Source organism: Mytilinidion resinicola, assembly GCF_010093595.1.
Source record: "Mytilinidion resinicola strain CBS 304.34 unplaced genomic scaffold BDZ99scaffold_22, whole genome shotgun sequence".
NCBI classification, from domain to species: domain Eukaryota; kingdom Fungi; phylum Ascomycota; class Dothideomycetes; order Mytilinidiales; family Mytilinidiaceae; genus Mytilinidion; species Mytilinidion resinicola.
The window spans coordinates 616,115-639,148 of record NW_022985458.1 but is presented as its reverse complement, the minus strand read 5'-3'; the positions used below and the strand labels follow the sequence as shown (position 1 = coordinate 639,148).

The 23,034-nt window shown below is 51.9% G+C and overlaps 11 protein-coding genes across 11 annotated transcripts; 4 read left to right on the top strand and 7 right to left on the bottom strand.

The window, feature by feature from the left end:
* Positions 1–324: 324 nt before the first annotated feature.
* Positions 325–3,348, top strand: BDZ99DRAFT_491236 (uncharacterized protein; the record flags this gene model as incomplete). The annotated part of the gene is made up of 9 exons (XM_033723097.1): positions 325–1,018; positions 1,069–1,162; positions 1,210–1,621; positions 1,679–1,802; positions 1,864–1,970; positions 2,018–2,154; positions 2,271–2,634; positions 2,746–2,911; positions 3,203–3,348. The coding sequence occupies 9 exons, from the start codon at positions 325–327 to the stop codon at positions 3,346–3,348; spliced, it is 2,244 nt and encodes a 747-aa protein (XP_033571459.1).
* Positions 3,349–3,667: 319 nt separating this feature from the next.
* Positions 3,668–4,270, bottom strand: BDZ99DRAFT_341644 (uncharacterized protein; the record flags this gene model as incomplete). Its single annotated transcript, XM_033714378.1, has 1 exon — positions 3,668–4,270. A coding segment is annotated over one exon (603 nt), but the record flags the coding sequence as incomplete, so codon positions are not given.
* BDZ99DRAFT_502637 (uncharacterized protein) lies at positions 4,105–4,688 on the bottom strand (the record flags this gene model as incomplete). Its single annotated transcript, XM_033723905.1, has 2 exons — positions 4,105–4,399; positions 4,454–4,688. 2 exons carry the CDS (start codon positions 4,686–4,688, stop codon positions 4,302–4,304), a joined length of 333 nt encoding a protein of 110 aa, XP_033571457.1. The 3' UTR covers positions 4,105–4,301.
* A 2,943-nt stretch (positions 4,689–7,631) lies between these two features.
* Positions 7,632–8,555, bottom strand: BDZ99DRAFT_481295 (uncharacterized protein; the record flags this gene model as incomplete). Its single annotated transcript, XM_033722389.1, has 1 exon — positions 7,632–8,555. The coding sequence occupies one exon, from the start codon at positions 8,553–8,555 to the stop codon at positions 7,632–7,634; it is 924 nt and encodes a 307-aa protein (XP_033571456.1).
* A 552-nt stretch (positions 8,556–9,107) lies between these two features.
* BDZ99DRAFT_342442 (uncharacterized protein) lies at positions 9,108–9,668 on the top strand (the record flags this gene model as incomplete). The annotated part of the gene is made up of 1 exon (XM_033714390.1): positions 9,108–9,668. A coding segment is annotated over one exon (561 nt), but the record flags the coding sequence as incomplete, so codon positions are not given.
* A 1,498-nt stretch (positions 9,669–11,166) lies between these two features.
* Positions 11,167–12,099, top strand: BDZ99DRAFT_502635 (uncharacterized protein; the record flags this gene model as incomplete). The annotated part of the gene is made up of 1 exon (XM_033723904.1): positions 11,167–12,099. The coding sequence occupies one exon, from the start codon at positions 11,167–11,169 to the stop codon at positions 12,097–12,099; it is 933 nt and encodes a 310-aa protein (XP_033571454.1).
* A 193-nt stretch (positions 12,100–12,292) lies between these two features.
* BDZ99DRAFT_452068 (putative cytochrome c oxidase subunit VIa) lies at positions 12,293–13,791 on the bottom strand (the record flags this gene model as incomplete). Its single annotated transcript, XM_033718248.1, has 4 exons — positions 12,293–12,669; positions 12,927–13,086; positions 13,369–13,393; positions 13,620–13,791. The coding sequence occupies 4 exons, from the start codon at positions 13,789–13,791 to the stop codon at positions 12,616–12,618; spliced, it is 411 nt and encodes a 136-aa protein (XP_033571453.1). The 3' UTR covers positions 12,293–12,615.
* Positions 13,792–14,155: 364 nt separating this feature from the next.
* BDZ99DRAFT_511662 (DNase I-like protein) lies at positions 14,156–16,642 on the bottom strand (the record flags this gene model as incomplete). The annotated part of the gene is made up of 4 exons (XM_033724566.1): positions 14,156–14,556; positions 14,611–15,599; positions 15,649–16,358; positions 16,423–16,642. The coding sequence occupies 4 exons, from the start codon at positions 16,640–16,642 to the stop codon at positions 14,463–14,465; spliced, it is 2,013 nt and encodes a 670-aa protein (XP_033571452.1). The 3' UTR covers positions 14,156–14,462.
* Positions 16,643–17,397: 755 nt separating this feature from the next.
* On the top strand, positions 17,398–17,880 carry BDZ99DRAFT_525693 (uncharacterized protein; the record flags this gene model as incomplete). Its single annotated transcript, XM_033726021.1, has 1 exon — positions 17,398–17,880. The coding sequence occupies one exon, from the start codon at positions 17,398–17,400 to the stop codon at positions 17,878–17,880; it is 483 nt and encodes a 160-aa protein (XP_033571451.1).
* Positions 17,881–18,240: 360 nt separating this feature from the next.
* Positions 18,241–19,311, bottom strand: BDZ99DRAFT_575438 (uncharacterized protein; the record flags this gene model as incomplete). Its single annotated transcript, XM_033728469.1, has 2 exons — positions 18,241–18,724; positions 18,779–19,311. The coding sequence occupies 2 exons, from the start codon at positions 19,309–19,311 to the stop codon at positions 18,466–18,468; spliced, it is 792 nt and encodes a 263-aa protein (XP_033571450.1). The 3' UTR covers positions 18,241–18,465.
* A 1,105-nt stretch (positions 19,312–20,416) lies between these two features.
* Positions 20,417–22,832, bottom strand: BDZ99DRAFT_511661 (uncharacterized protein; the record flags this gene model as incomplete). The annotated part of the gene is made up of 8 exons (XM_033724565.1): positions 20,417–20,970; positions 21,016–21,276; positions 21,343–21,463; positions 21,500–21,632; positions 21,720–21,971; positions 22,095–22,213; positions 22,253–22,381; positions 22,740–22,832. The coding sequence occupies 8 exons, from the start codon at positions 22,830–22,832 to the stop codon at positions 20,420–20,422; spliced, it is 1,659 nt and encodes a 552-aa protein (XP_033571449.1).
* Between the last annotated feature and the right edge of the window lie 202 nt (positions 22,833–23,034).

Here is a 23,034-nt window from a genome sequence, read left to right as displayed (position 1 = left end):
AGCTTCATGTGCACCCGCCAAGCTTTTTTTTAACGTTCGGAAGCGTAATAACTACCTCGTGCGTAATAACCCCATCACCTACCTTACTAATCCATGCCTGGGGTCGCCACGTTCAAAGGTGCTATCCCTGCTAAGAAATGTCCAACTAAATGTGAATTGAAATACATGAGATACACGGTTGTTGAGTGAAACTGAGGAAGGCCTCTGATTGGCTGTAGAGGACACGCGAGGCGCGAACTCTCGAGAACACGGCTCCTTCCGTCAACACCAGGATACTCCTTTCAATCCTCCCTTCATCTACCTTGAGCTTCTTCACTGGTCAAAATGTCGCGGTACCTGACACCCCACAAGATCAGCTTTCTCGTGCTGGCTAGTCTTTACTGCGACGCTGTTGTTCCCACTGCAGCAACCATTCCAGTCTTGTCCTTCATTATCTCTCACATCATCTCTCCTGCTCGCTCAAATTATCGCCAGCGCGATTCATCCAGCTTACCAGATGCCGTCACCTCGATAAGTGCTTTCGACAATGTTACCCTTGCACACGCTTCCAGCGTCCCCGGAAAGACACTGCTAGACCTGTTCCTGAAGAAGTTGTGGGAAATCAACTCGTTTGACGCTTTTCATACTTTCTTTCACGAGCTTGCTGGGATACTTTCACCGTCCCGAGATGATGGAGAACGCGAGCCTTCCGCACACATGCTCTTGTCAAGAACATCGCCTCTCGGGACTTTCGTGCGACGAGCACAGCTGGAGTTTACACGGCTCCAGTTTCATGACGCCATCCAGCTCTGGTCGGCGTTTCTTAAGTACAAGACGGTTTTTCCCGACTGGACGAAGAGACCCACACGCATGGCTGGCCCCGGGATCGATGTCAACATTACGGATGTTGGGGTGCGCGCTAGAGATAGCCTATTCCGAGCTGTTTACAGCCATCTGGACGAGCTGAGTGAACCAGAAGAAATGGTCAGCGTTGATGACATTGAACGGATTCTAGAGTATCAGGTGGATCGGATTCAGCGTATGCTATCTACAGGTTTCTTGAAGTAGTCATGTGCTAACTATCTAAAGGCTTGGGATGTCGACTACCGGATGACATGAGGTCGCAACTTCGCGGCATGATTGGTCCTGCAGGGACTGTATTGAGATCGTCTCACCGTGTGAAGTAAGCGAACCATCATTGTCAGGTGGCAAGTTGCTTATTCGACTTAGATTCTTCGATGCGTGGCGGGCAGGCGACTACACATCTGCGCTTGATAATCTTCATCGATACTACGATTACGCCATGCAGACTCGTAACAAAATACACTATCAATATGCTCTACTCCATATGGCTATTCTACACGCAGAGTTTGGCTGCTGGTCCGAAGCTGTTGCAGCAATCAACGAAACTATCTCCACGGCGAGGGAGAATCAAGATATGAGCTGTTTGAACTTTAGTCTGAGCTGGCTCAATCATATGAGCAAGGCTTACCCGAAGCAGATGAAGAAGGCTGGTTACATGGGAGTGATCGGCTCCGAGCGAGACGGATTAGCATTTCTGAAGCAGAAGGCAAAGGAGACGAAAATGTACAACCTCCTAAGCTCCACGTTATTGGATGAGGCCAGGCTCGGCCTCTCAAATGTATGCTTGTTCATTCCAATTGCTATTCCCTCAAAACAACGCTAATCCCGTAATCAGGGCGAGTCCATACCTCGTGCAATTGAGCACATTTACCAAGCATCCCATCTGAACATACGCGAAAATATCGTCGCAAACTACGGAGGACAAATGCTGATGCAGTCTGCTCTGTATACAAGACTAGGTCTGTTAGATTGTTCCTTCCATGCCAGACCAAGCAATACTAATCAGGGATCATCGGATAGGCATGGCCCATGTGTCGAAGGTCTACTGCGAGCTTCTACTACATTGTTATCATGTCAACTGCCCAATGGAAGAGACTATCAGAGCACTCTGCCGATGTGCATATACCGTATGGCCGTCTCTCAATGCCACCATCTCCGGCTAACATGATTGCAGGTATCACAGTCAGGTCGATACGACGAGGGAATCACCATGCTGGAGTCTATTGATCCGGAGGCACACCGCACCTTGAAATTCCATCAGCTGATCTTCAACTACACTGGCTTGCTCAAGCTGAAGCGAGCAATTCGAAGGTAAGTCTTACAACGGTGCAGGAATATCATTCCTCGTGGATATCTGCTTCGTTATCAATTCTCACCTCACCCAGGGCCGAGCTTCTTGCCAGCAGCCATCTCCTTTCTCAGCTCAGCTCCAGCGGCGCCCAAGATATCGAGATCTCCTTTCTCCTCTGCCTCGCCCGCATCGACTTCCTCACACTCTGCGGCCGCTTCTCCGATGCATTTGCTGTGATAGAGGACGTGGCGGCGTCTCTCAAAGAGGAGGGTGCGGACATCTACCAACGCGTCACCATTCTCCTCGCCAAGGCGACTCTGTTCGCAAAGGCTGGCAAGCCTGAGAAAGGGTTCAGCGTGGCGCTCAGGGCCGCTAGCACGAGCTCTCGCGCGCGATTGATGCCGAGTCTGTGGGAGGCCGTGGGACGTATCGCTCACATACTAAATGGGATGGGAGAGTGTCGAGCTGCGAGCCGACTGTTGAGTTCCATACTACCACAGGTATCCCTCCCGCTTCAACAACCTCTTGGACTGGAGATATGTTCCCATGCTGGCTTGTTCTTAGCCACATGGACAGGATCGTCATGACATTCCTACTAATGCCTTTCTCAGGCCCTCGAATCTTCCGATCTCAGCCTATGCGCGGATCTCTACTCCATCCAAGCGGACGCATACATGGGACTTGCAGGACTCGAAGACGGAAGCACACCAGCCGGCCTCCGACAGCGCGCTACTAACGTCAACAGGGCGGACCTCTATATTGATCGAGCTCGAGAATGTTAGTACAAAACCAACCTTACCCACCGCATCCCTGCCTCGTCAACCGCTTCACCTCCCTTCCTCGCTCCCAAAAGCTTGTAATGCATTGGATTCCCAACCTCATCCCCTGCTAGACCCCCAAGTTCCCTGCTTACATCCCCCCCTTCGAGTTCATTCCCCAATCCCAACATCTTCCCTCGTTATGTTTCCCATATCCCCCGTATCCACATCCTCCCCACCGAGCTCATCCCCCACCTTCCATCCCAAACTGACTCGTTTCTTCTCTCAACAGGCGCTAAATGTATCGAAGACATCTCCATCGAGTGCGAGTCGCTTGCTAAGAAAGCCCTGATCGCCAAACTCCGCGGCGACGAGAAGCTTGCGGGGGAGTGGGCGGAGGACTATCTGCAGACGTACAACGCCGCACACGAGAGGAGCGGGGATGACTATATATAAGCCTTTTTAGTATTTCTATTATCAAGGTCTAGTAACATAGATGATACGAGAGATGCAACAGGATGCCATTTCAACAGTCTATCGTTCAAGCTACTCGAACCCGTAGTCACACATCTCCTTCGCCGTCTCTTCCTTCGCCGTCTTCTCTTCCACCACGGAGTGTGAGCATATGCATGTCTCCTTGAATTTCTGGGAGCTGTGCAAGAAAACGCTCCGGCTCCGGCTCAGTCTCGAAGTACGTAGCCGGCTCTTCCTCCATATCTATGTCCCAGTCATCCTCTGTGTACCTCCTGCCCCACTGTGCAATACTGTCATCGTCGTCATCGTCGTCACCATCGTCAAAGTTGTCCTGGGGTTGTTCAACAGCTCCGCTCATTGCAGCTATACGATGCAAAAACCATTGCATCTCCAATAGGGCCATGTCAGGCAGCGGCCGTAGTACTGGGTCGTCAGTTGTGAGAGATATCTCAGACCCGGAAGAGATTAGCTGGTTGGTCTGGTTATCGAAAAGTTTTACCGAGTTCGGTCCTAGATCCAGGGCTGCTAATGAAGGGACTGTTTGAACCTGTACGGTTGGACGGCGGGCGTTTTGTAATAGCCAGAACAGCTGTACTTCCAAGCACTTTTTGTCCTCTGATATTCGGATTGGCTTCAGGGCAAAATATGCCTGCGCCCAATACGCATGGGCATGTGGGGCAAGGCAGATCAGGTTCTGGCAAACCTCTGTGCCATGTGGGAAAACTGCAGAGTGCCATGCATCGACTCGTTCCTTCGACCAAAACATTTCCAAAACCCGCCAAAAGGGGACAGTTTGTTTGACGTTCTTGTCTTCATGCCGCATCGAGAACGGATAAATATGTGCCACCTTAATAGGTTCGCCCGACTTTGTAAGGATACATTTCTTTTGGTCTCTCTGATAGCACTAGAGATTATTAGATAAATTAAGATAAAACTTAGGATAGACTAGCCTGGTCTCGGGCTGGCTCAGAGCGAGGGATAGAGGGGTCCTGCGGAGTAGAAGCAGCAGTTGGTGCGCCTTTTCGTTGACACCCTAAATTACATTAGCTAGCAATCTAATGCGGCAAGATGAGCTATATTATCCTACATGTGGGAACAATTTTTGTAGTAGTTTCTATTGCTTCCAAAAAGGCTCCTATCATAATAGATGACCTCTGAGCTTGGGCTAGAAGGTCCTCTAGCTTCTGGATATCAGAAAGCCAGAGGCACGCCCAGGCAGTTGGTCGTATCATGTTGGTTGATAAAGCATCATCCAAAGCTTGAATCAGCTCGCGTCGACGGGCATCATGTAGTTCGCTTTCTGGTCCGCCTGTAGATGACATGGTGGTGTGCGAGAGCGTAGTAAGCCGTTCCGCTGGCAACAAGTTGTATTAGATACAAGACGAATTCATTGAAGATCTAAACTACGGATGCAAGCTGCCTATATACCTCGTTGCTGAAAGGGTGATGTGGCCGTTCCGTTCCTCTCTCGTGCGACATCGCAGTGCTGCATCATTACACCGTGGTTCGTGAAGGAGGCTGCATAGTGCGGAGATTGCGCGCAGCCAATTAGGTAGCATGGTACTCTCACGTCGCCCTTTACTCTGGGGCACTCCATAGCCTCATCCATGGGTGTAGTTCGCGATCCGTGTTATTATTAGACTTATAGGAGTTTATATGACAAAGTTATGTCATCCGAAATCAGTATGGCAGGCAGTCGCATAAGCCGGGCGCCTACAACGCCTCCGAAGAAGAGATAGACGAGAACGACAAACGACAGCGCTTCTCGGCTACTACGACTATGCCGAACCAGACGCGTACGCCGTGCACGCTCTTGACGAGTTCGCCGAACACGTCGAAGCTACGGACCCGTCCAGAGAAATACGACACCCAGAACCTCGTCGACAACGGCTTTGTCGACGTCTTCAACGCGGCTACTTCGCCCGCCGTCCTCTAGCTACGGCGGCGCTGCCGTACCTGTCGCGCAAGCTTTCCGTCGAATAACGCCCTCTGCCGACACTTACGTCAAGAATGTTCGCCGACTTCGCGAAGCCAGAAGCCCCCAGCCTCAGGGACCCGTGAACCAGCTAGAAAGGGCCGTGTCGTCGTCGATATTCGAGGCCTCAACAAGGTGTCCGTGAAGGATACCTACCCACTACCCCGTCAGGAAGACCTGACGAGCGCTGTAGCCGGCTGCCCGTTCATTTCCGGCGTCGACGCCGCGTCCTTCTTCTACCAATGGCCAGTCGCCTACAGCGACCGGGAGAAGTTCACAGTAGTTTCTCACAGGGGCCAGGAGCAATTCAACGTCGCCGTGATGGGCTACTGCAGTCCTCCCCCATACGTACAGCGCCAAATCGACCGCATTATCCGTGACTATAAGCTCGACTTCTGCAAGGCCTACATTAACGACATCATCATCTTTAGTCAAACTCTAGTGGAACACCTACGTCACCTACGCCTTCTATTTAACGCTTTAGTGGATTGCGGCATTCCACTAAAAGGGGAGAAGTCGTACTTAGGGTACCCGTCGCTAGTTCTTCTCGGCCAGAAGGTGGACGCCTTGGGACTCACGACGACGTCCGAGAAGATCGCCTCAATTAAGGACTTGGATTTCCCGACAAGTCTACGGGAGCTCGAACACTACCTAGGGCTCACAGGATGGCTTCGTCAGTACGTCGGCTACTACGCCCAGCTGACTGAAGCTTTGCAAGCCGAGAAAACACGGCTTCTTAAGGGTGCCCCGGTCGCCGGCCACGCACAAACCCGTCATACGCAGACAGCTCGGGTTCACGACTGTGCGGAGCTCCGTCAGCCATACGAAGCCGTACAGAGGACGTTCGACGCGCCCACGTTTCTTGTGCATTACGATCCGAAACGCCAGCTATACATTGACGTCGACGCCTCCAAACAGCGCGGCTACGGCGTCATGGTCTATCACGTTGTCGGCGACCCGTTAATTGACGACATCAAGCGAAACAAAATCCAACCAATTATGTTCCTTAGCAAGTTGCTGTCCGTCGCCGAGCGTAACTACTGGCCTACTGAACTAGAAGTCGCTTGCCTCTGCTAGGCGGTTCGGAGAGTCCGTCATCTACTTGAAGCTGCCGAAAAAACTACGTACGCTACCGTCCCGGAAAACACCACCTTGTTCCTGACGCGCTGTCACGGCTATCCACAATTGCGAACCCGGCAGACTCGCCTACAAACACGCTCGAGGACTTGTCAGCCTTCCGCGCGTCGCCGACGTCCACGAATCCGGCGACGCTTACGTTTCCCGCGACGACGTCTACGACCCCCGCGACTCCGGCGACTCCGGAGACCTCGTCCGCGACAACGGCCCTCTCAAACCAGTTAGAAGGGCTTGTCACCTACAACACTTCTGTCGTAGAGCTCACAACGGACTTCTGCGAACAGCTTGTGCAGGCTTACACGACAGACAAGCACTGGGCCAGCGTATCCGACGTGAGGACATTGACGACGATCTCGTCCAGGCATACGACCGCGTACACCCCTAACCCCGCCATCCACGCCGTCTTCCGAGAAACCGTCAACTTGCACAACTTCCGCGAAACAGTTATCTTACACGACTTCACAATTTCTGCGAAACCGGCGACTTGCACGACTTCCGCGAAACCGGCGACTTTCACGACTAGTTCCAGCGCTTGCAAGGCCTTCATTATTGTTCACAAGGCCTTTATTATCGTTTACAAGGCCTTCATCTTCGCTTACTAGCCCTCCATCGTTACGAGCCCTTCACGTCACCGACCGACAGCCTGTTCACGACTCCAATAGCCTGTTTAGGACCCCGACAGCCTACCAGTAAGTTGGAAGAAGGATATAGATACACGGTCGTCGAGGACGACGACTACTTTTCTGTTTGGGGCAGCTGTTACGGTTACAGGCGTCCGTGTTGACTGACGTTCACGTGAGGCTTGTGGAGGACAGCACGTGCCCTACAACGCGTGCCCTACAGCACGTGCGCGTCGCTCGGATCAGCGCGGAGCTTCCTCCGGGCATTCACATTTACCTCTGGCACGGTTCGTGCGATGATGAAGTGGAGGTAAAAGGTGTCCTATTAGGCGAGAGCTACAGCACGGTTTTAAGGCCGCAAGAAGGTGGTGAAGCGCCAAGAAGGGGGGGTGTGCGAATAATTTAGCTAATGTACAGTTTTACCTAGTTTTAAGGGCTAAAACGAGGTAACACCATCTTTCGGCCACGAAGCTCAACTTCTCCTATAGCTCGTCCCAAACCTTCTACCACTGTCCTTCTTGTATCTTAGCAGCCTAGCCTTCGTCCTTAGTATTGGCCTCTATCCTTTCAATAACGCCCTTAGTATAGTTCGCGAAGATCTTACTCCACGTGTTCCTCCACAACAACGCCACTCCTGTAATGAGCACCAACGCCTCGACCTGGCTCGCCGGAAGCTCTCCGACAATCTCAATAGTGAGGCCCGGGATACTAACACGGCCGTCCGATTGCTCGATGTCCCTCGTAAGTAGTCCCGGCGCACGACCTTGCAGAATCTGACGCGCCGAAAGCTCGACAGAGTTGAATAGAGTCACCCAGAACATCTGCTGGAAGCAGTACCTCTTGTGAGCCTTAGTGCCCACAAAGGGATGAGCCAGATTAATGGGATAGATGGGATGGATGAGCTGAGCATCCGCACCCCACTTTTCATCCCATTGCTCGAGTTTGCGGTCGATGGTATCCTGTGAGACCGTCATGTCCAGCTTGAGGTGTCTCACGGAGCTGGGGATAGGAAGCAGATGTATTCCCCAATGGGTGTACACAAAGTATTCGAAGCGGTTGCGCATGTCGTAGTCCTTGTAGACAATCCTCTGGTTGTTGCGGATCGGCTTCCACAACGGTACTCGGTTGCTGAAGACCATGAGAGTGACCTCCTCTACTCCAGCCCAGGTGCGGTTTGAAGCTGCGGCCACTCTCTGGAAGCGGGCATTCCAGTTTGCGAGATCCCCGATGCAATCTGGGTTGGTGAGGGCTGCGAAGACGGTTGTGTCGCGGGGGTCCGGGAGCCAGCTTTGGATTACGAAGTTGTAATCGGCTTGGAGTAGTTGGCAGATCCCCCGCATGGGACATTCCAAGACCAAACGCCTCGTTCCTACTTTACACACAATGGTGAATGTCTTCTCGATAATCTTTTGCCGCAGCTCCGCAGGCAGGCCCAAGAGACGCGACGAATTAGCCATTGCTAGAGAAACCCCGATGGTTGGCATGTGGTGGGTGTAGACTTGTGATTGTGTGTGGTTGAAGAGAGAAAGGGCTGGCTACTTATAGTTATAGAGGCACTTCTGCTAAGTTGGGCGGTACCTCGAACCGTGGTTAGTAAACCGGCCAATCTTCAATTGGATTGACGGCCGGTTTATTAATATCACTTCAATCCTCTAGCTAACCAAACCTTAAGCAGAGATTGATCTGATTGATGCGATTGGTGTTGTATAAAACGGAAAGGATATATACAAATTGGACCGGATTTTTATAGACATAACTTTGTTATATAAATTCCTATGTGTCTAATAATAAGACGGATCGCGAACTACACCCATGGATGAGGCTACGGAGTGCCCCAGAGTAAAGGGCGACGAGAGAGTACCATGCTACCTAATTGGCTGCGCGCAATCTCCGCATTACGCAGCCTCCTTCATGAACCACGGTATAATGATGCAGCACTGCGATGTCGCACGAGAGAGGAACGGAACGGCCACATCACCCTTTCAGCAACAAGGTATATTAGTCTGGGAGACCAGACGACATGTATCCTTACAAAGTCGGGCGAGCCTAGGGTGGCACATATTTATCCGTTCTCGATGCGGTATAAAGACAGGAGCGTTGAACAATCTGGACCCTCCTTTTGGCAGGCTTCGGGAGTATTTTGGTCGAAGGAACGAGTCGATGCGTGGTACTCTGCAATTTTCCCACGTGGCACAGAGGTTTGCCAGAACCTGGTCTGCCTTGCTCCACATGCCTATGCGTATTGGGAGCGGGCATATTTCGCCCTGAAGCCAATGCGAATATCAGAGGACAAAAAGCGCTTAGACGTACAGCTGTTCTGGCTATCACGAAACATCCACACTCAAGCCGTACGAGCTCAGACAGTCCCTTTATTAGCAGCCTTCGATCAAGGACCGAACTTGGCAAAACTTTACGACCACCGGACCGACCAGCTAATCTCTTCCGGGTCCGAGATATCTCTCACAACTGACGACCTAGCACTACGGCCGCTGCCTGACATGGCCCTATTGGAGATGCAATGGTTTTTGTATCGTGTAGCTGCAATGAGCGGAGCTGCTGAACCCCAGGACAACTTTGACGACGATGACGACGATGACGACGATGACGACGATGGCAGTATTGCACAGTGGGTTACGTACCCAGAGTATGGCTGGCTCATAGATAGGGAGAGAAAGCCGGTGTACTTCGAGGCTGCGCCGCGTTTTCGTACACCCACCCTAGGAAGTCAAGGACGCATGCATATGGCCACACTCCGTGGTGGAAGAGGAGAGAGCGAAAGAGAAGACGGCGAAGGAGATGTGTGACTACGGGTTCGAGTGAACCCTTCTTTTTACTGTTGAAATGGCATCCTGTTGCATCTCTCGTATCATCTATATTACCAGACCTTGATAATAGAGATCGCCAAACTCCGCGGCGACGAGAAGCTTGCGGCGGAGTGGGCAGAGGACTATCTGCAGACGTACAACGCCGCACACGAGAGGAGCGGGGATGACCCTCTATAAGCCTTTTTAGTATTTCTATTACTAGTAGAGTGTTATAAATACTTTAATGGCGTTGGTAATCTCACACCCCCTTTTCTCTATTTGCACAACCCCCCCTCTCTTCTGATCTCCTAATTAGCTAGAGCGGCAGGGCCGACTCTTCGGAGCTTCCTCTCGTGCTCCTCTTAGAAGTGAATGAGCGAGCGCAAGCGGCGATGCAGGCGAGCCAGGCTTGATGGAAAGAAGCCTCTACAAGGCGACATCGCAGTGCTGCATCATTATACCATGGTTCGTGAAGGAGGCTGCGTAGTACGGAGATTGCGCGCAGCCAATTAGGTAGCATGGTACTGTGGTGAGGTAGAACGGTACCTGTAAAGATATAGGCACGTGGCCTACGGCACGTGCCTGCGGGGGGCGATGCTGCCGTTCTGCGGCGAGCATCCATCATCATCATCCATCACCACTTCTTGTAGCTAGCTACGCAGCTGCGCTGCGCTGCACGCCCTTATGGGCGCCTTCTTAGTCAATCCTTCTTCTACCTGCATGCACTGCGCCTGCTCCTCCTGCCTACGTGCACTGCGTGCACTACACCTCATCTTCCTCCTACCTAGGTGCTCTGCGTGCACTGCACCGCTCCACACCACCACAGTACTCTCACGTCGCCCTTTACTCTGGGGCACTCCGTAGCCTCATCCATGGGTGTAGTTCGCGATCCGTCTTATTATTAGACTCACAGGAATTTATATAACAAAGTTATGTCTATAAAAATCCGGTCCAATTTGTATCCATCCTTTCCGTTTTATACAACACCAATCGCATCAATTGGATTGATCTCTGCTTGAGGTTTGATTGGGCTAGAGGATTGGACTGATTGGATTAACCAGAGGTGATATTAATAAACCGGCCGTCAATCCAATTGAAGATGGGCCGGTTTCCTAACCACGGTTCGAGGTAGTTCCCGCCTAACTTCGCAGAAACGCCTCTATAACTATAAGTAGCCAGCCCCTTTCTCTCTCTTTCAACCACACATAATCACAAGTTCTACACACCCCCATACGCCAACCATCGGGGTTGCTCTAGCTAGCAAATGGCTAGTTCGTCGCGTCTCTTGAGCCTGCCTGCGGAGCTGCGGCAAAAGATCATCGAGAAGACATTTACCATTGTGTCCGACATACAAATGGGGTGTTTGGTCTTGAACTGTCCCCTGCAGGGGATCTGCCAACTCTTCCAAGCCGACTACGACTCGGTCGTCCACAGCTGGCTCCCTGACCCCCGCGACCCAACCGTCTTCGCGGCCCTCACCGACCCAAACTGCATCGAGGATCTCGAACACTGGAACGCCCGCTTCCAGAGAGTGGCCGCCGCCTCGAACCGCACCTGGGCCGGCATCCAGGAGATCACGCTCACGGTCCTCCTCGGCAACCGCGTCCCGCCGTGGAAGCCGTTCCGCTACTACCGCGGCCAGCCCTGCGAGCACAACGACATCCGCGACCAGTTCGAGTGCTTCGTGTACAATCATTGGGGCGTGCACGTCCTGACCATTCCCAGCTTCGTGCGACGCGTCAAGCTCGACATGACGGTGCCGCGGGAGACGCTCGAGCGCAAACTCGCACAGTGGGATGCGGGGTGGACTGCGCAGCCGCCGTGGTGCCGGCCCATCTATCCCATGAATCTGGGGCACCACTTTCCCGACGTCAAGGCGGACGAGGGCTACTGCTTCCGGCAGTTGTTCTGGCTGGCTCTGTTCGACTCGGTCGAGGAGTGGGTGGACCTGGTTCTGGAAAGTCGGGCCCGCCGACGAGGACTATCCAGGCGTGACGTCGGGGAATGGGACAGCCGTGGTAGTATCCCGGCCCTTACTGTCGAGATCATTGGAGAGCTTCCGGCGAGCCAGGTCGAGGCGTTGGTGCCTATTACGGGAGAGGCGTCGTTTTGGAGGGACACGTGGAGTGAGATCTTCGCGGCCTATACGAAGGGCGTTATTGAAAGGATAGAGGCCAATACGAAGGACGAAGGCTAGGCTGCTGACATGCAAGAAGGACGGTGGTAGAAGGTTTGGGACGAGCGATAGGGAGAAGTCGAGCTTCGTGGCCCGAAAGACGGTGAAAAGTTGACTGGTAATATTGAAATAGCCATGCATCTTATTATATCAAGTTACCACCTAGAACCTATTGTGGTAGTTGAGATTTCTACGTGGCATGTCCTTATTTTGTAGGCCATATAAGCAACAGCGAGCAGTTAGTACATGTGTTGCGCGCCCGTTCTCTCGAGCTACGTTCACATACTTGCTGAGCAGATATCGTTACTGGATATTATCATGAGATCTCGACGAAACCGCGGTCACAGTTCAAAGCATCAGGGAAGGTAAATCGACAACTCAATGAGATAGCTATGTCACAGTTTCGCAACGCATACTCAGGCCCGCTGCCACCGCCCCGTGCCTAGCTGAAGGCACTCTACCCCGCTGAATCTGATCTTTGTACAATTGCCACCGTGCTTGACTGCTGGTGGATGGTGTGGGAGGAAGGAAGACCCTTTACTCCTCAGGAGCGTTCTTGTGGTAGTTGACTTTGTCGTTCCAGAACCAGGTCTGTGGGGGAGGAGTTAGCGGAGCTTTGGCGGGAGAGGTGGGATGGTGGGTGGGAGAGGATTGCTGCTGTTTGAGTGCTCTTGAGGATGTTGGACGAGAGAGGACTCCGCATCAACGTAGAGGTTGAACGACCTCGCTTCCTTCTTCAGAAAAGCCATCCATCATCTGTCCTTCCGAGAAGCTCAACTCTACACGCTTCTTCATCTCTCCCACCTCCCACCTCTTCCAATTGCAAGACAAAGAGGAACTTGGCTCACCTTGTCGCCAGTACCATACCAGAAGTTCTTGGTTCGGATGTTCTGGTACGAGTACTCGGGCAGCTCGGACTTTGGCGGCGCGTGAGCTACGTGCTCCCAGTGCTCGACCCACAGCTTGTAGGCGTTGGCGCTGGCAATGGCGAGAGCAGGGATGACCACGCTGTAGACACCTCTCGTTAGCCTTCCGTACTGAGAAACCTCTCACTAGTTGCCTCGTTCAGTCCCGCCACTCCCATCACTTGCTCCTCTCAGCCTTTGGTTCCCTTGAGTCTCGCTTTGGTCACGACCTCGCTTCCCTCATGTCATCTCATTCTCAGCTTCAATCATAGCCAGCTGAGGACCGACTTGACGAAGATTGCAGGCTCGAGGGAGTCGTCTTGTGGCTAGTGCGAGAGGCCCCGGAGAATGGGAAGGTAGATGGTAGGGAAGAAGGTAGGCTTACTAGATGGAAAGCTTGCGCCAAAGGCCTACGGTAGGGTGTTAGCAGCGGTTCGTCTGGGAATATTCTCGCGGTTCGATCCGTCACGTTCTCCATCTCCAACAGAGCAACCCGACTGCCATATTCGACGAAGCAGCTCTTGCTCGCCTTCTCTTCCTTCCCCCTAGTCTCAAGCCGAGGATATCGTCATCCTCTTTGCATCCGCCCAGACGTTCCATCATCTCCCCCACAGGGCAAGGAACAGCATCACTCACCACTTGTCTCAGCGGCGTGGTGCTTGACAGCCAGCCTCTCGCGGTTGAAGGCGTTGTCCGCGTTTCCCTCCAGCTTGACCTCGCTGTAGAACCTCGATCGGACGGTCGTTCGGGCAGCCGGGGTGCGCACGAAACGCGGCGCAGCGCGCAGGAGAGCACGCTGGGAGAGCATTGTCGGTTTATTCGAGCGTGTAGAGTGGAGAGGGTCGCAATTGAGGGTGTGGTGGTTGGTTCGGAGTCTGAATGCTGGAAATGCTGGTGGAAAGGGTGGAGAGGCGAGCACGGGCGAGGTTGGCTTCGACATCAGGTGAGTGCGACTTTTGCCGGGCCCTTCAAATCAGCCCCCCGTCTCTTCGACTCCGACGCACCCCACCAAACTGGACACAACTCACCCAACTCCTTATTGGATTTTATATATACACCCCACCTTAAAATAGTTATCTAGAGGTACTATTATATTATAAGAAATAATTGCTATATTAAATTATATAATTTTTACTAAAAACTAGGAAAATAGCTTTTAGCGTAAGCAGTATAGCAGGATTACTAAATAAATATTTAATTCTAGAATATTATATAAACTATAAGCCTGCAGCTCTGGCTACAGCTTCTTGCCGAAGACTAGGAGAATAGCCCTCAGCGCAAGTCGTATAGCGGGATCATGCGCCCTGAAGTCCAAGCAAGCATTCAATTCCAGGATGCTGCATGGACAGTGAGCCTACGGCTCTGGCTTCAGCTTCTCGCCGGAGACTACGAGAATAGCTCCTAGCGCCGTTCAGACCATGTCATTCGGCTCATTACTCTTGACAAGAATCGATTCAAGGTATTCGCATCGCAGTATGCTCAAGATCCAGGGCTTTTCCAATCACTCGCCCAAATGAAGGTCCCACAGCGCCATTCTGTGCCAACTTCTTTTGCGCCTGAAGGACCGATGGGCCTGCACGATGGGAATCAGCACTTGATGCCACACAGTAGATAGGAAGAGACTCACCTCGAGCAAATCCAGAAAGAGCGCCCGCAATTAGGTCCAGGCTTTTTCGTCTGCATTGTCTTACAAGGTTCATCATGCCCTTCGCATCGGGGATTTGGCTTTTTGGTGAATAGTTTGCTCCAGGACTCCTTCGACACGATCGGGTCAACGAAGATGGATTCAGATCTATCCGACCTGGCCGACGGACTCAAAATCGAAAGACTGGGAGAACCATTCGGGGTCGACGTAGTAGGCGACTGTTTGCCTTGAGACTTTACACGCGATGACTTCGGCGTAGAGGTCTTTGGTGGCGATGGTGCATCGTCGGAGATGATGACGGCTGTGAGGCCTTCAATAGCCTGCTCACTTTCAGAGATTGTCGTCGTGTTTGGAGGAGATGCGAGCGCTTGTGTCGACGAAGGAATCTCTGGAATAGGTGTGTTCGTGCCTTGGGATGTGGACGAACCTTCTTTTGGTTTGAAGAAACCTCTGAGCGACTGTTGTCCTTTTGATGGCGCTGGAGATTTAGAAGTCGCACCAGATGATTTCAGCTTCTTCAATGGTTTAGCTGACTGTGGATTGCTCGAACTTCGCTTGTTGCTGGACAAAGATACTGAACTTGTAGTTGATTCACCAGTTGATGGCGGTGGAAGGCTTTGTCTTGTGGAATCTTCTTGAGAGGTCTCTTCGCTCGGATGTTCCGACTCTTGTGTTTCATTCATCTCTTCGTTGATGACTATAGAAGAGGAGGCCGTAGGTCGCTCGGCATTGCTCTTGCTAGTGGCAACACTTGGCTTGCGCGCGAACATGTCTCTAATGTTTCGGCGATTACTGAATTCTGGCAGCAGTCTCCCAGAGAAAGCAGTCAAGTCTTTCGTAGACCATTCTCTCAGTCTCTTTCCATCTTGGAACATACCAGGTGGGTTCATGATGTCGCGCAAGTCAATCTCCTTCCCGCGTAGGTCGACCTTCGGCTTCAAGGTGGCGTAGACGGGGCAATGGTCAGATCCCTAGAACGACTTCAGTAAGGATGTGGGGAAAATGGTAGAAGAGAGGTACCATCAAGCCTTCCTGGATATTAGAGTCTTCAATCCAGGTCTTCATCTCGATGCTGCAGAGAACATAATCAATCCTCGAACCGAAGTTGCCGGGCCGAGCATTAATCTTCTGTTCCCAATGCGTGTACATGCCCTCCCGTCCCTGGTGGAATCCTCTGCAGACATCCCACAGCACCGGTTTCTCCCGGCCCTCTTCTCTTTCCCCCATCACCTTGCCTCCTTCAAGCAGCTGGTTGAAGATTTTCCGGTTCGGGGATTCGAAGTAGTCTTCCCAGGTCATTCCTTCCTTCCTCATCTGCTCCTCCACCTTCGCGGTGTCGATGCCTTCGCGGGATATGTTCAGGTCGCCGGTCAAAACTACCCTCTTGCCCAGCTTCTCCAAATTCCTGACCCTTATGTCCATGGCGCAGACGAAAGCGTGCCGGTAGTCGTCCCTTTCCCCATTGCTGTTTGCTGGGCTGTAGATGCCGAAAAGGACAAACGCGGGAAACTCCAAGACGACGCAGCGGCCTTCGGCATCCAGGGACGCTGGGTCTACTCCGAGTTCGGCAATCTGGAAGTCTGAAGGATATGCACCGATGCACGAGTCCTCGGGTAAGTCCCGGTAGGGTGTGTCAGAGGCTGGTGGACAGAGGCTGCCGAGTAGTCCTTCTTCGGCGCGGATTGGGGCGCACATGGATTGGCGGGTGTATATTCCAACACCAGAGTATCCTGCAACCTCCATTAGCAAGGGTGTCGCAAGCGACCAAGTGAGGGTGCCGTAGAGTGGCTGTACCTTTCTTATGCTTGGGCAAGCTGAAGTAGCAGTCCCAGCCAGGGACCAGAACCATGTCGTCCCGCAAGTCTTTTCTCTGGATCTTCAACTCCTGCATGATGACGATATCGGCCTCCAGTATGTCGAACATGGCGCTGAACGTCCGGGTATCGCTCCATGGCTTATAGCTGAAGGGATTGCGAATGCCGTTGACGTTCCAGGTGGTGATGCGCAGAGCCATGGTGTGGTTACCGTTTCGCACGCTTCATATCTTGGGAAGAAAGCGACGACAGAAAGAAAAGCAAATCAAGAGAGACTCAAGTGAGCTCAAAGCAAGCAGAAGGAAGTCGTGCAGCGCAATGCAGAAACGCGTAAACGGCTGGCTTGTCACGTGGCTGGCAGCCGCGAAGCTGGCACGACGTCAAGCGGCGGGTGCTAGAAGCAGAAGAAACGGGCGACAGGCCTGGCTCCTGGGCGCCAAGAAGCGGACTCCAGGCAACTCATGCAAGTTCGCCACCCCGGTCGGTACTTCAGATTGAAGCACTTACCAATCCCGGCTAGCAGAACGACCCCGCATGTCCCGCGTAATCATTACGGTGTAATTTACTTTCGCCCAGTAAGGTTGGTGGGTATGCACGTGCTTACTCGGTGGAATCGCCGAAACTGCAGCGTCGCCCTGCGCCGCTGGCTTTAGTGCGGGGATTGCTGGTTCCGTCGAGGCCGTGCTGCGGTATCTATGTAGCTCATTATAACGGATTTGGCGAAGACGGAGTGCTTCCGCTGACGGATATTGCGCTAAACCTTGATGTGGCTGTGCGGAACCTTTCATATTTTAGCACTTGAGGAGCGGAAAATTTGTTGCGGTCCGTTCATATGATTGTTCACCGGTACCCTGCAATGCCAAGAACTGCGCCTCTTTAGCTCGCTATGCAGTCGCCTGCACACTTTCTCACTGCACAGCGGCATCTGCCCACAACTCCGCTCTAAAACACAACTATGGCTCTTCGGTGGGACGTGGCCACCGAAGATGAAATTATTCAGCATTGTTCGCGTTCCAATCCGGACCGAAACGTCATTAGCGAACTGGAAGGAGGACTTTCAGTCATCAGGATTTCAGAAGACGCAGTTGTCAAGTGCGGAATCGGCGTCACCAAATTCGAGGCTACAAACCAACAGCGAGCATATGAGACTATCAATCCGGCAATTATACGAATTGGCCAAGTGTATCGCTTCTTTACCAGTGGGTTAAACGGCTACCTGACAATGGAATACATCAACTGCCAGCCTGTCTCCTCCGTGACAGATCCTGACATCTACTTGGAACCAATGGCAAAGGTCCTGAAACATTTTGAACAAGTGCAACAAGACAAGCCTGGACTTTTTCACGAGGGCCTCGCCTTTGGCCAGCTTTGGTTGGACTACGATCTAATCGCTCCTGCTACCGTATCAGACATTGAGGAGTACTACAACAAAAGATAGTTGAAAAACTCAACCCATCTTAACCTAGCCGGTTATCCGCTAGTCTTCTGTCATCTCGATATCGCTCCTCGAAATATTGTGGTATTGGATGATGGCTCTCTTTGCCTTGTTGACTGGAACTCCGCTGGCTTTTACCCAAGGCTGTTTGAACGGAGTGCTTTAGAAATCAATATCCGAAAAGATGATGACTGGAATTCCAAACTCCTGAGGCGGTTGAATGAACTTAGTGAGAGCGAGAAGTCTCAGGCCCAGCTGCTGGAAAAAGCCTACTATCTTGGGCAGAGATATATATAGTAAGTATATTGCTATTCCTAAGGAGTGTAAGCTACTAATTAGACTAGCCGAACACAAAAATTTAAGCCTCAACTACCGCCCGGAATGGAGCCTCCAGAGAAGAGTAAAAGAGTACCTACCTCAAGGAAGAGAAGAAACCAAAAGGGAACAAGTGATGAACGCGGAGAAGGGTTGAAAAAGACACAGAGCAGCACGTATAATTGAAAGGCGGCCTCGAATCAACCTTGTCAAGAGAATCCTGTATCCCATGTTGAAAATTTTCCGATGCTTCCATCCAACACCAACACCAGTCTACTCGTCTTTGTCGTCGTCGTCATCGTTGTTGTCGTCGTCACCGTCGTCGTCGTCTTCTTCTTCCTCGCCCTCGCCAAACCAATCTTGGTACCACTGCTCGTAGCTCTGGAATTCTCCCTGAAGGATAGGTTGGTTCGGTCTCTCGGCCCCAGTACGAGAATACCACTTCCCAAAAACACCCCAAGCATGGGCCGGTACGCCAGAATGAAAGGAAAATCTGGCCGTATCCGCTGCTATTTTGCTCAAGAGGACGTAGCTTCACTAAGTTAGCAAGAAGCGGCAAAGCTCGAATCAGCGGGCATGTCCGTACTTCCAATAGTGACATCCAGAGCCTCCAGACAAGAACAGACACTGGTGAAGTTTCCATTCATATCGGATCGCCCTATATAGAATGTAGACCGGCACTGGAGCACCGAGACTATAATCAAAGGCCTTGATCTCCGATGACGAATTCTCATAAGTCACAAGCTTCCAGTAGAGCTGGCCCCTTCTGTCCCCATTATCCGTTCTCATGTCGATCTGGACCGCTCCACCCTGATCCAGGATCAGGAAGGTGGTGACATGATTGTTGCTGTGGGGAGAGTCCGCCCATGGCCCAGTGGTATGAATAGTGACGCGTATCTTTGTGAATGTGGAAGTGTTGTCTTCGGAACGAGCCTGGTTCGCGCCCCCATCGAGCGCAACGATATGGGTGATGCTGGCAGATATAGCGCTGGCACTTAAGGAAGGAAGGATCGTTGGCGCGTTTCCGCCTGAGGCCGGGACATTGCTCCCTGGAGCATTACCAGATGATGCACTCCCGGCTGTGCTTGGGGTGGACGTGTACTTGATCTGGTAGGCCATGGTTGTGGATCGTGCTTTTACGAGGTCGGAAAGATGAGGGTCGCTGTAGCCTAAGGCGGGAGTAAGACAGATACTATTTGTTTCCACAACCCCGTCTAGTAGAATACGGCGGTCTTTATAGGGCGGGACGGGACGAGACGAGACGTGACGGGACGGGGAACTGCTGCACGCCCTCTTTATTAGCGTTCGGGTCTACCTATCCCTCGGAGCGAGCTCCAATCTGATATAATGGCTGAGCCTACATGTGTTTGACTGAGCCTTAATTGTTAGACTTTAACATTCGTTGCAGTCGATTCCATTGCATTTCCGAGCGAGCATCCTGAGCACTCGCCGGAGGAGACCAGGCGACGAGGTGGCTGTACCATACTCAACACCCCCAATTCGACAGCAATCCTAAGCAGTGGAAAACAACACCTAAGTTAGTGAAGCGGCACTCTCTCACAACCCTATGGCTGCAGCGGATCGGCCAGGTCCTGTGATGACCTTGGATCCCGTTTCCGGCACCCAGTCTTAAACTCGCTCCTCTATTTGTAGCTGCCCATCTCCTCCTTCCACCATCGTCTCCTCCACCGGCAGTCAACAGACCCTCTCGGAAGCCGACTCTCGCAACAGGATAGGACACCACTATACCTGTTCCATTCTGAGATTGTGCTTACAGCGAGGATAGGGCGATTCCCATTAAACTGAACAACGTTAATCCTTCCCTCTCGTCTACGTTGGTAGGCTAGGTGCAGTCCTTGGACTAGCGCGCGGCCAGCTGCGAAGGCGGTGCGGCGAAGCGCGAGGATCCAGCAGCGCCGTAGTACGGGCTGACATTGGCCAGCGCACAGCGTCACCCTAAAGTGTGCAGAGAGGGGTGCTGGGGCGTGGCTGTAGGGCGCCCTGCAACGGCAGAGCAGAGTAGAGCAGCGCTGGCGGCCGTTGTGTTAGGTGCGAAAATTGAAGTGAGCGGACAGTCAATACGAAACTAATCTTCGTCTGAGATGCTATCGTGCTGTTCGGGAAATACGTAGTAGAGTTGGAGTAGTCGCCTAGCTAGGAGGGCATGCATTTGAATATAGTTGTTAAGCTTCGTTTGCACTTAAAACTGCAGGAACTTAGTATTACGCTAAAACTGAGTTAGGTTCTCCCTTGCCTTTTCGAGTATTGACTTCATCCGACCGTACAGCTCTCGGTCTTCCTCCAGCCACCGCTTCCCACCTGGGAACACGACATCGCGCAGTGCTTGTACACAAGGAATCAACGGCCTACAGTGTGGAGTGAAATTCTCATCCACTTCCTTATCAAACTTGTCCTGCTCAAGCACTTTGCCTTTCTTGATTTCCGCAAGTTCCTTTGTGTCCTTGTAATTCCAAGACTTATATTCCGTTCTGCTCCTATTTTGGTCAGGCCCGTTCCAGTGTATGCAAAGCCAGAACAGCACCCAGAAGAACGACTCCAAATCGTGCATAAAGTTGTGGTGTTCGCCGTAAAGTGCACCAATCGCCGTAAACACCTTAGTGCCGGTCTTACTCGGCGCGCCCGATGCCTCTTTCCGGTCGATTTCGATGGCAAGGTCGAGGTCAATCAAGAAACCGTCGTCTTCGCCCTTCTTAAGCATAATATTTCCGACCGATATATCGCAATAGAGGACGTGTCTTTCCAGCAATAATTCGTGTCCTAAGACAGTTAGCTAGAGTCGAAAGCCCGTTTAAACAAACTGACCTTTTATTCCCCCCAAGTTCCCGTTTATCATAGCTACCAGCAAGCTCGCATTGTATATACTCTTCCCAACACGTCCCGTTATTAGCCGACAATGAACTCGGTTTCGCCGCAAGCTATTCCCTTGAGGAGACTCTAAGCATGACCGCTTTGGAGGTCGCATAGACTGATAAAAGCTGGAGCGCCTCTTTCGCGTAATGCTGTTGCTTCTGCCTCGACCGCTTATAAGCCTCTCTGATGCCGGAGCTTCGGGCTTAGGAAAGTCTGCAAGTAGTTGGGAGTTTTAGTGCCCCTGTAGAAGTAGATGCCTTCCGCTTTTGTCCCCCAGACTTTTGCGCAAATTGTTGCGGACATCGACAGCAGCACCCTTATTATGAACGGTTTTGTAATAGTGGTACTCTGCCACGTTTATCACGCCCGCATCTGTTACCTTCTTAAGTAGAGGCCCCTCCTCCGGTTGCTCTTTATACTCCTAAGAGTCTTTAACAACAAAAGCCTGGCCGGATTTATTATGGACTTCCCAACAGGTGGTTGCTCGGCCTGCTATATAACGCTGTCGCTTTATAACATTGCCCAGATGATATCGCTCCGGTTGTGCATTCCGCGTGATTTCAATGTACCTGCTGCTCTTTTCTCCGCAGATAGTGGGATTAAACCCGAGGTCCTTTTAAGCCATCTATAGATATCCCAAAACTGCGGATATAAACATCAGCGCATTCTCGTGTATATTGAATGATTGCGACGCAATCGCTCCAAGTCGGTCGAATACCCAAAGTTGCATGATAGAACCGCAGAGTGTGAAGCCAGTAACAGATCGTCGGGTGTTTTGCGCTGCAAAGATCTCCCGAGCATATCGAGATAGATCGAACCAGGTGCTGCTGTGGTTATCTTCTCGCGGGTTACTCTTCAGCTCCCCTGGGACAAGGACGTCGCACCAATCGCAGGGAGCACCATCGTCCCTCTAGCCATATACGATGCCAACGTCCAGCTTCCGTTTGCTGACCGATCCTGGGATTGGCGTGTTCGGTGTGGCAAAGCACCGCCGACGCGTTGGAGGTTGGAAGCCTTATTCATCTGCAAACTGGAGAAATTGGTTAATATAGTGACGGAGCCAGTGCAGCACTTCGGGCTCCGCACAATCCTCCGGCCACTCCGCCCAGCCAATATTGTCCGTATATAGTATTCCGGCTTCCTTGCATTGCTTAAACACAGCTGCGGCCATCTCACTAAGCTATGGGACTCCGCCAAAGACTGTGTCGAAGACCTGCGGGTGGTTGACGGTGAGATTACCCTCCAGTTCGCCCTTCAGGATTAGATCCACGTCCTTCCTTAAGTCCAATATATCCGCGAAACTGCCCGTGTTAAAGGACTAAGGTGTCTGTTGGAATAATGTGGCGAAGGACGCGGCGGATTAAGAAGGGGTTGTCGGATGGAGGGTTGGTCTTGTTCGCGCAATAAGGTCGAGCACGGTGCTCTATATTTTTGTGTCTTCAGCCCGAATAATAACAGATTCCATAAGCTCAATAGCCTGTCTAACGTTAAAAGTGTTTAAGGTGACCTGTAAACCAAGGTTAAAAAGGTCTCCGCTAAGAAGGTCCCGTCCTATTTTCCGAGGTAAGGACAGAAGCGACCGGGAGGTTCAGCAAAATTGCGACAAATTTAAGCACTAGATTTGTTCCGGCTACATTTATTAGCTATAGCGTAAATATGTCAAAGGTGGCGCTCACAGGAATTTGTGACCAGCTGCTCAATGTAGTTCGGCGCGTCTTTATCGCTGGCACGGGTATTTGTCGACGTATCGCGAAAGGAATCGAGTTCATCTTTAATGGGATTAGCATTAATAGCTTGAAGTTGGCTTTCTGAAAGTCGAGCCATGGATGGGAAAGGCCTGTCGAGATTGCGACGTGTAAGCAGAACGGTCGCGAAGGCGTGAAGGGACACTCGCTCGAGGCTTAGTCATAGATATTACGCTAACGTAATCCACAAGTTAGTGGCCCGCACAAGCTAGTGGCCCACCCAACT